Genomic DNA, 15,751 nt, shown 5'->3' on the forward strand with positions numbered 1-15,751 from the left:
TATAGTTCGTAAAACAACACTTCGGAATTACAGTATTTATTTCACCATTGTCATCGTACAGTCCGGTCATAATATCCACGCTTCAGTCATCGTACTTTTTTCATTTTTTATAATTCGAATTACAAAGCTATACATTGATTTTAATTTCGATAATCTACTTACATATTTAAAGTCAAAATTTATGTTGTTGGTAAGATTACCACTAATGGTTAGTCATTTGCAAAGTGAGATGTGTCACTGAAATCGATTTTAATGAGGTATGAAATTGCAGCAATATGTTTTTGCCAAGCACATATTTGTGTTACAAATGCAAAAGACATAACAAGGTCGGTGTTAGTTTGTTAGCACTCAAATATACCTATATGACTAGTTTTCTGTTTCAACAGATTTTCTTAAAAATATAAATTATTTACAAGGATTTCAGCTAATTTTATCGAGATTTAATAACGATGGTTTAATCACATCAATAATACCCAAGTATAACAGGGCCGTGGCATCCTTTTGTTTCTTATGAAAATCAAATTAGGCATACCCACTCGACAAAATTGAATACAATAAAAAGGAACACGCACGCGCGCACGCTAAACGTCACACGCCACATCATACCATACCATACCATACCATACCACACCATACCGCATCATATCATATCATATCATATCATATATCATATCATATCATATCATATCATCTCGTCTTCACTAAATCTTCATAAAAAATTAAATTCGATATCGGAAAATTGCAAAAATTACAAAAACGTTGTGTGTTGCATCATTTAAAAGAGCAATTATTATATCGTGATACAAATCATTGGCGCGATACTATTTATCGATCCGGAATGTGTAGATAAAGTAATTTTTTTTTTTTTTTTTATGTTAAATGCTATTAGCTTTTTATTAGCACCATATTGAGCATTATTCATTCTTGAACAGTTAAAAAATTTTTAATATAAACGCATATAAGTAAATAGTGCTGATTCATAATAATGAGCTGTTTTGTCTTACTATACAAGATATTTGATGGCACAACGCTTATTCGTACATGTATGATACAATAAAGCATTATTCGTGTACATTTATAATGTAATGGCCATTTCCTTTATATTTATATCACAAAATTTCATTTTACACTCGTTAATTTAAAATTTTCAAATAAAAATAATATAATAATCCCAACTGTATATCTGTCCATATCGTTCGTAACGAAGATCGTTGCTACTTTATTAAGCATTCCCGTGGTTGTGCATAAAGTAGTAACACTTAGATCGAGTTTCTATTGCAACGAATACGAGAAAGGCATGTTTCAAAAAACGTATTTTCGTGATTTCCTCGATAAAAAAACATCCCTTTAAAAGCAAAATATGCTTGCAGTGACCTTATTTCCGATGATTAAAAACAAGGCTTAAAACTTTTAAAAATGTTAAAAGTTTGGATTGTTAGTACTTGACTGTCATGAAATGCTTTGCACAAGCGTACTATTCGTTCATACTAGAATTGCGATTAGCTTAGTGATGTAGCCACGGCGCCTCTTCTCCTATACTTTCAATCTCTTCTTCTCTTTACTTAAATATAAAAATACATAGCCAGTCTATACATAGAGCGTGCAAAGTGGCACAGTGAACTGATTTACCAGACGTCCTGGATGGTTAACTACCACTTTCGGTAATCGTTGGTGGTTCTACTTCATCGTGACTTTTATTCGTTTTATTACTTGACACAGAGAGACCTGAGATTTTTGGCAGCAAATTAATTGCATTATCACTGTTGGATGTCGCAGCATTGCACACAGAGTTATCAAAGTGCTGTAAACAGGAAAATTCTGGACCAGGCAGCAACAAAGTAGTCTGTGTAGGAAGATTGGTTAACGACACCATCCCTGGCATCATCATTTGCTTATTGAAACAACTTCTCAATGCTTCTTCAATTAAATTGGCTATTTTATCGCGATCATTCTGAAACATTGTTAATTCCTTTCAAATCGATTCAGTCTTCGTTTTATCTAATTTCATTGCTCCTTGCTTTTAGTTTTTCTAAAAACGCGCGTACACGCACGCACAAGCATATTACATCAAAACTTGGCAAATACATACTTCGTTAATAAATCCAAAGTGTACAAGTTCCTGTGCAAGAATCAATGAAGTATCTGATTGAGTCACAGGGCACGTCAGCTGCCTATTCATTTTATCATCCATTCGTAACAATATTGTCATCTAAAAGGTATACAAAAATATTTTCTAAAATAACATCCTTTTAACGTACGTGTAAGTAAAACAAGACACACTCTTTGTTTTCTTTTCTTTTTCTTGTTTACATTACTTACAAGTAATTCACAACTTTCTTCTCTAGGTTTAACATTACACATCATATTAACTACCCTTCGTGATTCCACATCAACTGGTTCCGGTGTTACAGATTTAACAGATTCTGTTACCTCTGGAGATATAGCTCTAGGTCGAGCAGGTGGAGGCAATTTTGCCATAAATGCGGTTAAGGGATATATTCCATATCTGACAATATAAATAATGTTAGAAGAAAAGTAGAAAACGTATTAAAAAAAATTTATAGAAACTCGATGATCAAAGTCTTACTTTACATCTTCAACAAATTTTTCTAACTTTTCTGTAACAGGTATGTCACTTAAGCGAATTTGTTGTACCGATCGACCTTGGTATTTTATTTCTGCGACTACCGTATCTGGACCATACAGCCTTTGCAAAACTTCATCCGTTATCGTTTCGGAAATGTTTGCTGTAAAAAAAAAGAAAAAAAAAAAAAAGAAAAAACGGAAGATTATTACTAAAAAAAAGCTTTTCACGTCTAATGCTTAATTTTTGTAAGTGTTAGAAAAAACGGACTTGAAGGATACAACGCATCCAACATGTACGTTTACCTATACGATCAAGTAAAGAAGGGTACTGTTAAGCTTACTGGCCGAGTTGACCAAGGCATGTGCCGCAAGAAGTTTTAGAGAATGTACTTCAAACAAAACCGGATGGAACAGTAGTTCTCTAGCACTTGGCCTACACAGAGGATCCACTTCGAGACACTTGCGTATAAAATCTTTCTGTTGACTATCATCTAAAGATTCGATTGTTTTCCTGATGTTTTCGTCAGTAACAATTGTTCCGCTATCGCCATTCCCTTGAATTTCAAGTGCTGCCATTTCTAATGCGCACATTCCGAAAGAGTAGATATCAATAGCGGGTGTCACAGAATCTAGAAAAAAGATTGAATACCTCGTGATACGCAGAAAATATAATAAACTTTTTTATTACTAATATATAAATATTTTCATTTCTTACTAAAATATTTTAAAACAACTCACTTCCATATTCAGGAGCAACAAAATGCATATTTTTCATATTAGCTCTACAAGTCTTGACATGATGATGAATTGCATCAGGTGCCACTGAAATAATACAAACATTATTCTCAACTTTAAAATATCTATAATATAAAATACGAAAATAGAGGAATGATACGATAATGTTGAAATTTTCAATGAGTAATGATTTGAAAATATGATAAGGCAGCTTTTAAACAGAACCTACAATTACATTTACAATGACATAATTACCTTGCTTTCTCTACAGGATATTGAAAAAATGATACACTTGCCTATTCTATTCTGTTTGCTTGCTGCCCATTCAATAAAAAAACATTTGAGAAATTACCTTTAGAAAAATTGTGTATATAATAAAAAATTGCCCTAAGAGTAACTTGAGCCCTCATATAATTGATAGTATTTCACATGTATATACGTAAGGGTGCTTCTACAAGGGAGGAGCAATTTTTCAATATTTCAGAAGCTTGAAAGATCATGAAAACTTTTTACAATGAATAACATGTTATATGTTTTCACAGTACATTTTAAACTGTTTATATACTCAAAGAGCCACTTTCATTGAACAAGATCAAATTGAAGTGGAAAAGTTAAAATTCTTAGAGTAGTCTTAAAGGGATTACAAAATTAAGAAATGTAAAAACACGACAAGAGAGAGAGTATATATGTTGTATAATCACAAAACACATGGGAGTAAATAGGAATTTTGTCCTCTTCTGCTATATGTGCTTAATAACTGAAAGAATGAAGAAAATAGTGCAATAAGGTGGCATTAAGATAATAAATTAAACATTGCACATTTAGTGAAACTACTTATAATAATAATATAGAAATAATGAAGTTTACCTCTCCATGCCTACATTACTTAGCTGGCAATAGTCGTTGGTAATCTGGCAAATCTTTTATCTTCAAATTGTCCACCACGATAATATACACTGATCGAAGAACGTTGATGTCGACGCATATATCCTCTGGGTGGATGGAAGTACAATTGTACCTCCCCTCTCTCGAAGGCTTTGCTGTGTTTTTTTCATTATCTAGATTAGCCTATTTGCTACAATTAAAAATGAGGACTCAAGTTACTCCTAATATGAAAAGAAGTTTAAACACAATCTTTCTAATGGACTCATCTTACTACAATGATATACAATTATCAAAAAATTACAGATTACCAAACCATTCATATCCGTTTTGTGACTACTCGGATCTAAACACGGTAACAACAAAAGTATTTGAGAGTATGTACACTGTATGTATTGTATATAACAATACTATTTTCTGACCAAGTTCAATCCCATATAGCCACAATTAATATTCAAATTTTAATATTATAAATAAGATCTTCCTTTTCTATACCCTAATCGTTACGACAATACATGATATTTATGTACAACATAATTATAATATACAAATGTGTTTCAGTCATCTCTTCTCAAAATATTGTATAGCAAATATTGTTTAACAAAAAAGTTATTTTTCATTTTACTTCTCAATCTGCATATTTGATCGTCATTATTACCTTCTTTTTTCTATATGCATACTAAATTATGCACATAACTTTGCTAATATAAGATAATTATACATATACATATATATATATATATATATATATATATATATATATATATAAAGAAAAATTACTAATCAGAAAATCACCATCAGTTATTGCATAAAAACATTAAAACAAAAATGTTAAAATTGCAGTGATGGTAAAATAAATACACATTCTCGCATAAGTTTATATATAACATACACAAATAAAATTTATAAAAATAAAATTTCAATTACTGCTTCATTGCATTGATGAGATAATTATAAATTTAATCCATGATAAATGCTGCAAATTTACGTGTTATATAAATAGGGAAGGGAAGTTAATTCCTCTGGTATTGTGTTTCAATATTGAAGCACCATTCCTCTGTTACGCACATAAGTACTACGTGTATATGATGTACTTATGAAATATTAAAATAGATACAAATGACTTGATGCTTAATATAGAAATGCATCACACCAATCTTTGCTTCAGAACATTATTAATATAAATATAAAATATATTAAGATATATCTAAATATATTTTGTAATACCTGCATTAGAATCATTTTATATTTCTCTATAGTACCTACCTGAGCCAATTTTTACAAGTCCATTATGTTGAATAAATATAGTATCGCATGTAAGATTCCCATGAATAATAGGAGGAGAACAGGAATGCAGATAACTAAAACATTTTATATGGTAAATATATTAATATATATGTGCGTGTATATCTGTGTGTAATTATATATTGAAATTTTTTTATGCAATTTTACCTTAATGCAGAAAGTATTTGCGTACACCACCGTTTCCATGCTTGAAGAGGCAATTTTTTTACATTACGTTTGGTTCGTTTTAGGAACTGTTTCAAGGATCCAGATGACATATATTCTGTTATAAATATAACCTGTAAAAAGAATAAAAATGATTTGAAGCTTGTAAAATAATATTGTATACACATGCATAAAGATATAAATTTTATAACTTACTCGTGGTTTGTCATTGTGGGTATCCGTCCAGTACCTATGAAATTTGACAATATTAGGATGCTCCAATTGTGTGAGATTCTCAAAAACAAGTTGTATCTTTTCTTCTTGTGCTTTAAAGTTTTTCCTTTCTGAAAATTGTACCTCATTCCATACAACTTCTACACCTTCCTCTGTATCCATTGCTAAATAAGCACAGTCAATTCCTGGAACATCTTGTTGCTCTACCTGCACAGACAAAATCAAATTTTATAAAAACAATAGAGAAGAAAAATGTAGAGATACCTAGTCATATAATGTTTGTGTTGAAGCAAAAAATTCTTCAGGACAAAGTTGCATAGTCTGAAAGGAAAAATATATTTTTATGTTATTGTATCCTTCAAGTTCCCTTCATACTATGTAATTTTGTTTTTACAAGCTTTTGTTAACTTTTATAAAAAAAGAAGTAAAATAGTTTAAGTACAAATATTATATAACTTATCTCATATATCTATACTATCCTACCATCTTGTTACTTATAAATAAAAAAAAAAAAATAAAAAAGAAAACAGCAAATTTAATTGACAAAGTATTTTTTTTCCTTTTCTCTCTCTCTCTCTGTTTTTTTTTCTTTCTTTCTTTTTTTTTTTTTTTTTTTTTTTTTTTTTTTTTTTTTTTTTTTTTTTTTTTTTTTTTTTTTTTTTTTTGAAATCAAATACACACAAAAAATTAATAAAGCATATTAATGCAAAAATTAAAATAAATTATATTACCATGGCAGATAGATATCATGTTCTTTATCAGAGACTAAAATTAGAGATGTGCTATAACACATTATTGTAATCATCCATTTAAAGCTCAGTTGAAGTAGTATTACTGCTGAGACAATTTCATGACAATGTGCCATTATATAGATATGACTTTGTCAAGGCCACAGAGAGTTCAGAAAAAAATAAAAGATTTACATGACTTATGCAAATAATATAGAGAAAAGAAAAACATCAACATTAAATTATTTATCTTGATAATATTTATTTACCTCCATTTCAGTTGTTTCGTTTTCACTACCTCTGGTTGTACCAAAGCTAGTTCCTTCGGCTGATGTTGGTTTAGAACCTACATATACCTAAAATAAAAACTTATATTTATTTACTTGATATAAATTCTTTTATTTCAAACAAATATATATTTGTTCATAGAAGTAATAAGAATAAGATTATTGTTGATTCTTGAACTGAATTTTCTATCCTCTTTTTCATCAATAACAATTTTGATATTCATACTTATTTTAAGTGAAATATTTAAAAACAAGAGATCAAAATAATTAAACATCAAAATAATTGAACAGAATCTGCTAGCCAGACCTTATAAATGTATTTTTAGCAAAAAACATGAAATAGAACTGTTGGTAAAAGATATATACATATGTGTGCCAAAATTTTGAATCAGATTCTATCTAAATTTAAGATACTGTACAAACAAAATCCTAAGGACATTTTGGGAAATCATCTATTATTAAACAGTATATATATAAATATATGATATGCAAATACTGTTCTGTAACAAGAAACTAATTTGTTTCAATGAAATTAGTTTTATTAATGCTTTACAATAATAATTTTTATATCTGACTTATCTGTCTCTTATCTTGATATATATTTAAAAATCTAAGAAATATAAGATATTGTTTGATAAATGACAGAATGATATCATTGGAAAATAGCTATTATATACCAGTAAATAATACAGAAATCTACAATAATATAAATGTAGGGTACAAAACAAAAGGGAGATAATCTCTATAAGTTTTCTTATTTATCTTTGTACCAATAGATATATTAAAGATAAATTATATTTTATATTAGATAAATTTAAATATGTACCATGAATACCCTACTGTTAACAAAACAGTAGCACAGAGAGACATCATATTGCATCATGTGTTTGCCTATTCCTTTACCTCGTTAGGATTTATCAAAACCACAGCATTATTCTTTCCTTGTAAATGCACAATGACTCGGGCAAATGAAAAAAGTAACAAGAAAGACGTGTAGCATGCGGCATCCTAAAGAAGTGCACGTAATTCCTCTATCAAGAGTATCGATGAGAAATATAATTACAAACATACCTCCTCCCTGCGTTTGAGCCACCGCCCACAGGGGCTCTCTTCCAGGATCTCGCTTTCATCCTCGGAGTCCTCACCACTTTCTCGCGGTGACTTATGATCTGGGTCCGTGCTGGAGCGACTCCCGGGCATCACACACGCAATTAGTAAAAGGAGTAGGACCGAACACAGCGCAACACGGCCAAACTCATTGGTAGTTTGAGGAATCTTCAGTCTTAAAGATTTGTAGGCCTAGTCGAGGTCGTCGTCGTCGTCGTCGTCGTCCTCGTCTTCGTCTTCGTCGTCGTCGTCGTCGTCGTCGTCGTCGTCGTCGTCGTCGTCGTCGTTGTCGTCGTCGTCGCCGTCGGCTTCGCCGTATACGTCGTCGTCGTCGCCGTCGTTGTCGTCGTCGTAGTTTCTGTCGTCCTCGCCGCCGTCGGCTTCGCCGTCTCCGTCGTTTTCGTCCTTAGCCTTGTCTTCGTCTTCGTCTTCGTCGTCGTCGTCGTCTTTAACTGTCTCGTCGTCGTCGCCGTCACCGTCTTTGTAACCGTTGGTAGGTATTAACGATAAAAATATTAAGAAAAATAAGAGTCAGAGGAAATAGGCGCGCACGCACAGAAGTGGCACTCGTTGTGACACATGCAGGAACAGCCAGTCGTCTAAGAAGTCGAGCTCCGATATTTCTGATCTTACGCTGTTCCCTCAGCGGATTTATGCTTTTCAGTTTCCCTCAGTTCTTCAACGGTCCGCTGTACATCGCGCCAGTTGCTCACGAATCTCACTGTCAAAATAAAACCTCTGTTATGAACGAAATAACTGCGACGTGACACACACTTGAGTACTCATTTTCGTTCTGTCTTCGGTCACGTTCGCCCAGTATGGCGATCGCCGTATCGTGCGCCGCACCCCTTTCACGGCGACACCAACGCCATCTGCCGAGAATGATAATTTCTAAGTTTCCATTTTAGACCGGGAAAATTGTGCGTAATTTATAACGTTTACAAAATTTCTTTTACATGTAATATATATATTAATTTTTTTTTATAACATATACATATGAATTATACAATTTCAAATAGTTCCAAAAGGAAGAAAAATATTACAAATGTTTTACGATACGAATTGACATATTCAATATGCCTTATTAACGAAAAAAAAATGTAGGTTTTGAGTATCGCACAGATATTATTTTACGATGTTATACTAAATATAAATAAATATAAAAATATTGTATAATGCGATATCTCTATTGTATTTCACTATTCGTGTTTCTGTGTGTTAAAACTGCACGAACTAACATATAATCTTTAAACACGTACGAAACTATGATTAAGCCTAAGTCATAGTCCAATTTATCCAATAAAAACATAATGGATTTATGACGTTTCTTCTCTGTGTTGTAAACGGTACCATATTATAGAAACGATATCGTGCCGTATAGAGATATGGTTGATTCGAAACAGTTGGATGGCCAATAATTGTCAATACCGTCCACCACCGAACGAAAATTCTGCAAGGGATACAATAAATTAAGATATCCCTCAAAATCTATAATACCATGGAGCATAGTAAAAGCACGTAATGTTTTTACTATGATTTCTTGTAGAAATCGTATATAAGACGGAAACGAAAGAGGAGGAGGAGTTAACCGTACTATCAGTAACGTCAAAGATGTCGGGTGCTATCGAGAGACATAACCAAAAAGTAAGACGAAGAAACGTCATCGATACAGTGAATCTTTCTCAAGATCATAAAAATGACTCAAATTTCGTGGCCGAACGTATCCCACTCGTGTTATTGTCAGACTCGACTGAAGCTTGGTACGATGGTATTATACCAAGAATACCTGATATAGCGGATTTGACACCGTCCGGTAAACAGAATGGAGTGTTCGGTCAAGATAGTGATTCCTTCGTGGATAATTCTTGTGTTGGTGTAGAAGGATCGATGAACCAAGAGCGTATGAAAATAAGTGTTATACGAGATACTATCACGAAGCTGGATTTATCATTGGGAGACTTTAAACTACTTGGATCCAGTAACGAAGGATTTGTCACTGGTACTCGTTGTTAATAATCGTCTATTATTGTCAACAAGGAACCTTTATTCCGCTATCAAGAGAAAGCATATCCTTAACACGTTTATATTTGATTTTTTTAATTTGTTATTTCTATGTTTGTAATGTAGTAAGTGATAAAAGAAAAGAAATGCAATTAGTTAGTCAATGTGTTAAGGTATTAAGTCATATAATGAAATAATTGTTATTTGAAATATTTGGATTTTAGAAATAATATTTGAATTTTTAAAATATTGGTTCCTTCTTGACAATAATCATATATCTTATAATCAAGTTGCGAAATTATAAAGATGATCTGTAGATGGTATACGAAGGGTACTTTGGCCAAAGATACTAAGATTGTCCATGGATGAAATTGTACCTGTAGAAGGACTAGAAACAATATATACTAAAATTCCTAATGAAGTTTATCAACAAATATTAAAAGATGTAGCACGAAGTGGAAGTCATATTTCTCCAACTGCGACGGAAGAAGAGACCGAACATTTCCAGGACCAATTAACGCAGATTATTTGTTGGGTTCTTCACAGGCATCCTGAATTAAAGTTAGTATTGTTGTTTGGAAGATATAAAAAAAAACAACAAGATGTGATCATATATGACTGTGTGACATCCATTTTCTAATTAAATATTAATGAAAGTATAATAAAATAAAATAATGCATACTTAGTTACTACCAGGGCTATAATGATGTAGCTGCAACTATTTTACTTGTTATGGGTCTACAAGAAGGTTTATATGTACTTGAAAGTATTTCTATGGAGTTTCTTGAAAGATTTATGGAAAAAACAATGGAGAAAGTTAATCAGGAACTCTTCTACATCTTTGCGCTGTTAGAACGTGTTCATCCTACTCTTCTTGAACATCTAGAAAAGTTAGTTACTTCAATGTTCAAATATACAAGAAACTTATTGCCTACATATTCTTAAATGAACAGATTATCCCGTAAACTCATATCTGGTTAAATTACTAGGATATATATCCATTAAATATAAATTTATTTTGAAAAATAGGCAATAAGATTATTGTTAATTTTAACGGAGTCTATATCATGTGTATTAAATAAAATATGTTGATTGATTTCAGTGTAGAATTGTTTCCTCATTTTGCACTAGCTGAATATACGACATGGTATGCGCACAAATATGCAGAAAACAGGAAATTATTGCATAGATTATACGATTATTTTCTTAGCAGTCCACCTTTAATGCCACTTTATCTTAGTTCTGTAATTGTAGCACATCGGGCTACAGAAATATTTAATACTACGCCTGATATGGGACATACTCACAAAGTTTTATGTACAGTGAGTATGATATTTGTAAATTAAAATAGAAATGATATTTTGTAGAAAGAATAATGTAAGAGTAACATAATACTTACAGTAACATAATAATGTTAACTTATTGTTGACATAATAGTAATAATGATTATGTGATTCTAGCTACCTGATGATTTGCCTTTTGAAACACTTCTTATTGATGCAAAGAATTTATATCATCAGTATCCTCCAGAATCAATCAATAAGGATGTAAAAGATTACGATTGTAAGAGACGTTGCAAGGAGCAAGAATGGAAAGCAAAAGCAGAAGCAAGTCGCCAGGAAAGAGAAAGACAACGTCGACTTAAAATTGTTAAAGCAGCTCCAAGAATACCTTATCGCATTAGAAGTTACAAAACTATAACTGTTGTAACAATTTTAGCTCTTGGACTGTACGCATTTCTGAAATCTACATCAAGTCTTAACTGACATTAAATGTAATTTTCCCCATCCGAAATTATAATTTATATATGGTTTATAAATGAAAATTACTGGTTCTATAGTAAATGATAATTGGTGTGAATATTGGTAAAGCTTGAGCAAAATTGCCCTATAAAAAGAAAAACAAAAAACGATTAAAATTGTAAGCATTCCTAAGCTGCCTTTATGCTGTGTTCTTTGAAGGCGCTGACCAGAACTTTCTATGCACACGTTATAAAAGTCATTCGTAAGTAGGTGCCTTTAGAAGATAGTAAACAATTCTTTTAAAAATACGACAAATTGTTAAGAAATAATGAACATACGACTGTGCAATAAAACGTATTGTATAATGTAAAGTGCGTGATATAATGTATAAATGAGACGGGTTTGTGTACGTATATGTGCGTACTTGCGTGTATTTATTCATTATGTAGATTGTATGCTTGATACTGTATGAGAAATTGTATATATAAATACATATATACACACATCTAAGATATAAAAGAAAATACTATATATGAAATCATATATAAAGATATTAGCATGATATATAACGGACATTAATAAAAATTTTTATTTTTCCAATATTATTATTAATTTCTATACCTTTCATATTTACTTTCGTATAATTTTCACAATTTGTAGTTATCAAAATATTGATCTAAAATACGTAATTGCTTTGAATGTATTGTAAGATAGATCGAGTGTAAATTGAAATCTGTGATGTACATAATGTATTGATAAATGGAATATGTTTCTATGACTTATTGTTTTTGTCACCTTTAATCTAGAATCTATATTTCTTTGTATATTAAAGTTCGTCTTTCCTATCGTTGTTTTTTATAAACTTATTCGATGGTAAAAATAAATATTTATTTTTTATATAATAATAATAAAATTTAGAAATACACAAAGTAAGGAAATTTACAAAATAGATATAAATTATTCTTATAAATGAATAAATAATAACGTATGCATATGTATATATATGGCAAGATTTATCGAATGTTTATTATTTCAAGATTATCATTTGTTAGATAATAAATCAAGACTTCTAGAGAGTAAAACTAATACCTGAGATAAATCCTTAAGAGTAATTCTATTTACTTTGTATATTTTACACTATTTGTTTTATATTTAAAAACATAGTTGCCGAAGATGTACGAACTACGAACATTTTAAGGAGAATATGCTTAAAAAGATAAAATTGTTAATGTATAAAAATATTTTACAATAAACAGACATGCACAATTACATGATCAACTATTATCGCTAACTGTTCGTATATCTTTTAGCAGCAATTTACAAATATTATGCGATTTTTTTTATATCATTCTCATATCTAATTGATAAATATTAATAAATTTTTTATTTCCGCTTCGTCAAACTGTTAAAACCGACTTAATATATTTCAAAACATCCGGGTGTTTAAGAATTGTCATATGATTTACACCAGGAAAGGCTTGATGATAGACTTTTTGCTTTTGTTTCATTTGCCAATGGAGGCAACCTTCTAAGCTTCGTAAATTAACCGTGCCGTCACCATCTCCAGGAATTAATTGAGGACGTCCATCGATCGACGTACCTGGTTTATAATATAATCTGCAAACGTAAATATTATGATCTGGATGTTATTGATATTTACACACGTATACTACAGTTTTCGACTATAGAAATGTTATGTATACCTCTCCAAGGTGTCTATTTGTTTTCCATATAAACAATGCATTACTACACCTGGTGGAGTAAAGTTTAATTGATACTTTTCATTATCCTTACGAAATTCCCATCCATTGGGTACATTTATATCTCTATAAAATATATTGATAATATTTTATTAAGGAATATCGTAATTTTAATTTAAATCATATTAAATGCATAATACTAATGTAAACATCTTACATGAGAAAATCTTGAAGATTAGTAAGCGTATAATTTTTATTTTCCGTTTCGACCAAAACTTCGTTTTCTTTCCAAAATAATTTTGAAGGTAAAAGCCATCCCAAACTTGGACTTGTAATTTGTTCATCTTTAAGAATACTTTCCCGTAGTAGATACGCGCCCAAATCATCACCTAAAAAATATTCTTTATGATTACATTGAATTTATGCTTAGAATAAATCGTTGATATCGTATCAAAATATTAGTAGTGCGTAAAATTTCGAAATGCAAAAATTTTATCTTATGAAAATACGAAACGTCTACCTATAGCAAATACTTTTATCGCTTTAACAGATCCTCCCCACACGCCTGCTAAAGTGATCAAAGAATTAATATATTTATCTTTCCACGTTTGACTTTGACTCTGTAAAAATATAAGAGCCATGGGTCCACCCATACTGTGAGCTATTAATGTTATTGGCATATTGTTGTTGATAGAATATGTTTCTTCTACTAATGATTTCAATTTAACAAAATATTCTCCATTTTCATCTGGGAAAAGAGATCTTCCTTTTAATGAATAGAATAATAAAAAAAGAATATGGAAAGATGCTTATAGAAATTTAATTACATACTGGGTCCTTTTCTAAAGTCGTACGGAGCACCGCGTAAAGAGATATTTCTAATATATCCTAACTCATCGACTAGCATATTTCCAATGTCTTTAAAATATGCTCCAGGAGAAGCTTTACTTGGATCTAAATATTCGACGATGAAGGGATCTCCCCAGTTTGGTATTCGAATATCTACTCCATCTTGATTTCTCGTAGTTCTTGTCACATTGTCATATATCAATTTCATATTGTCGATCTGCAATAATAGATTTTATAAACCTGTTGGTACTTAATTTTAATGCAGGACGGTAATATCGTACGCATACCCAACAATCTATGATTACTGGTACGAGTAATTCCAAGTTTAGCCAAATATTAAAATATTCTTTAGAAACTTTTTCACAAAGATAGTGCACTGTAGAAGTTTTATTGAGTTTAGCTTCAAGTTGACTACCTCCATCTCCTGGAACTAAATAAAATAATAATTAATATCGATTATTCTTTGAAACGACTTTTTATAGAAACGAATGAAGTGATATATGTGAAACACGTAAATATATTAATCCTGATAAAATGTAAAGGAATAAAATTATTTACTTAAGATGATAGGAGATTTGTGTTGCTCCCGAAAATTCCAAAGTTCGACGAACTGTACGAAAGAAAAGAAAACGACGAGTAGAAAAATAAGACTCGATCGCATTATTCGATTATTGAGCTGATTAGAATTGAATTATCAATCGATTTCTCCACTCTTTTTCTTCACTGCAATACAAAATATGTCGATGAAAAATATTCACGCATTAACTGGTATCGAACAATGAAACTGAACGTGAATGAACGCGATCAATTAACGCGTTGTAAATATCACTTTGATTATTTTTGCTCAGCCTTTCTCAGAGTCATTTAAGCTTTGCCTTTTTTTGGCCAGCTTTTTTCACCTTTGCAAGATACGATTACGCATAGCTACAATAGTTCCGTCAGTCGCGCGTTTACTACCAGCTGATAATACGCATGCGATTTGACACGATCATATTAGGGACTCTCGAGGAGTGATCTTGGTGGGGAGAAGACAAGAGAGCGATCAGAGGCAAAGACGATCATTTCATTTTATCGCTTTTTACAAATACGATTTTCGTCGAAATTCTCGTTCCACTCGATCCATCTGATAAAAAATAACCGAAGGAGCCGATATGCGCGTAATTTGCTTAACTAAAAATATCATCGCTCTTATGACAATGTTATAGATAATAATGTAATGTTTTTCACGTAGTTTAATACTAAGTAGATACGTAGTATCAACGTTACGATGCATTTCCTTTGTCACCGAAAACACGTAAACACGTTCAAGAACAATTGATGGCTATTCGTGATACTAATTGTCAGCTTTAGGATATTTCAAAGCGATAAAGCATTTATACAAGATACGTATGTATGTACGTATGTACGTATGTGCGTGTCTCTTGATTCGAATCAATGAAGAATAATAATAA

At 31.2% G+C, this 15,751-nt stretch overlaps 3 protein-coding genes across 5 annotated transcripts; 1 reads left to right on the top strand and 2 right to left on the bottom strand.

The window, feature by feature from the left end:
* Positions 1-20: 20 nt before the first annotated feature.
* LOC122630231 (nuclear receptor-binding protein homolog) lies at positions 21-8,295 on the bottom strand. Of its 2 annotated transcripts, XM_043814518.1 has the most exons (12): positions 7,973-8,108; positions 7,728-7,909; positions 6,884-6,970; positions 5,869-6,093; positions 5,656-5,786; positions 5,470-5,564; positions 3,325-3,408; positions 2,928-3,215; positions 2,588-2,747; positions 2,320-2,506; positions 2,090-2,209; positions 21-1,951 (listed from the first exon to the last, which is right to left on the bottom strand). In XM_043814518.1, the coding sequence occupies exons 2-12, from the start codon at positions 7,782-7,784 to the stop codon at positions 1,646-1,648; spliced, it is 1,740 nt and encodes a 579-aa protein (XP_043670453.1). In that variant the 5' UTR covers positions 7,785-7,909; positions 7,973-8,108; the 3' UTR covers positions 21-1,645. The 2 variants fall into 2 exon arrangements, with proteins under 2 accessions (XP_043670453.1, XP_043670452.1); XM_043814517.1 differs by lacking the exon at positions 7,728-7,909 and having other exon boundaries at positions 7,973-8,295.
* Positions 8,296-9,289: 994 nt separating this feature from the next.
* LOC122630040 (TBC1 domain family member 20) lies at positions 9,290-12,533 on the top strand. Its single transcript, XM_043814066.1, has 5 exons — positions 9,290-10,007; positions 10,327-10,570; positions 10,696-10,899; positions 11,112-11,331; positions 11,470-12,533. The coding sequence occupies exons 1-5, from the start codon at positions 9,620-9,622 to the stop codon at positions 11,773-11,775; spliced, it is 1,362 nt and encodes a 453-aa protein (XP_043670001.1). The 5' UTR covers positions 9,290-9,619; the 3' UTR covers positions 11,776-12,533.
* Positions 12,534-12,850: 317 nt separating this feature from the next.
* Positions 12,851-15,703, bottom strand: LOC122630041 (phospholipase A2 group XV-like). 2 transcript variants are annotated; one of them, XM_043814067.1, is made up of 7 exons: positions 14,859-15,703; positions 14,588-14,730; positions 14,283-14,517; positions 13,972-14,199; positions 13,669-13,840; positions 13,455-13,577; positions 12,851-13,368 (listed from the first exon to the last, which is right to left on the bottom strand). In XM_043814067.1, exons 1-7 carry the CDS (start codon positions 14,959-14,961, stop codon positions 13,149-13,151), a joined length of 1,224 nt encoding a protein of 407 aa, XP_043670002.1. In that variant the 5' UTR covers positions 14,962-15,703; the 3' UTR covers positions 12,851-13,148. The 2 variants fall into 2 exon arrangements, with proteins under 2 accessions (XP_043670002.1, XP_043670003.1); XM_043814068.1 differs by lacking the exon at positions 13,972-14,199.
* Between the last annotated feature and the right edge of the window lie 48 nt (positions 15,704-15,751).

This window comes from Vespula pensylvanica, chromosome 6, assembly GCF_014466175.1.
Source record: "Vespula pensylvanica isolate Volc-1 chromosome 6, ASM1446617v1, whole genome shotgun sequence".
Lineage (NCBI taxonomy): Eukaryota > Metazoa > Arthropoda > Insecta > Hymenoptera > Vespidae > Vespula > Vespula pensylvanica.

Bases quoted from the DNA above. Each gene is read 5' to 3' on its own strand.
- LOC122630041 (XM_043814067.1), bottom strand. From the start codon at position 14,961: ATGCGATCGAGTCTTATTTTTCTACTCGTCGTTTTCTTTTCTTTCGTA. The intron at 14,518-14,587 runs GTATGCGTACGA...CTATTATTGCAG, and splicing joins CAGTAATCATAGATTGTTGG to ATCGACAATATGAAATTGAT. The intron at 13,369-13,454 runs GTATACATAACA...TTACGTTTGCAG, and splicing joins CAAATAGACACCTTGGAGAG to ATTATATTATAAACCAGGTA.
- LOC122630231 (XM_043814517.1), bottom strand. From the start codon at position 8,101: ATGCCCGGGAGTCGCTCCAGCACGGACCCAGATCATAAGTCACCGCGA. The intron at 5,787-5,868 runs GTAAGTTATAAA...TTCTTTTTACAG, and splicing joins CCCACAATGACAAACCACGA to GTTATATTTATAACAGAATA. The intron at 3,409-5,469 runs GTAGGTACTATA...GTATTATTTCAG, and splicing joins ACTTGTAAAAATTGGCTCAG to TGGCACCTGATGCAATTCAT.
- LOC122630040 (XM_043814066.1), top strand. From the start codon at position 9,620: ATGTCGGGTGCTATCGAGAGACATAACCAAAAAGTAAGACGAAGAAAC. The intron at 10,571-10,695 runs GTTAGTATTGTT...ATGCATACTTAG, and splicing joins CACAGGCATCCTGAATTAAA to TTACTACCAGGGCTATAATG. The intron at 10,900-11,111 runs GTTAGTTACTTC...GATTGATTTCAG, and splicing joins CTTCTTGAACATCTAGAAAA to TGTAGAATTGTTTCCTCATT.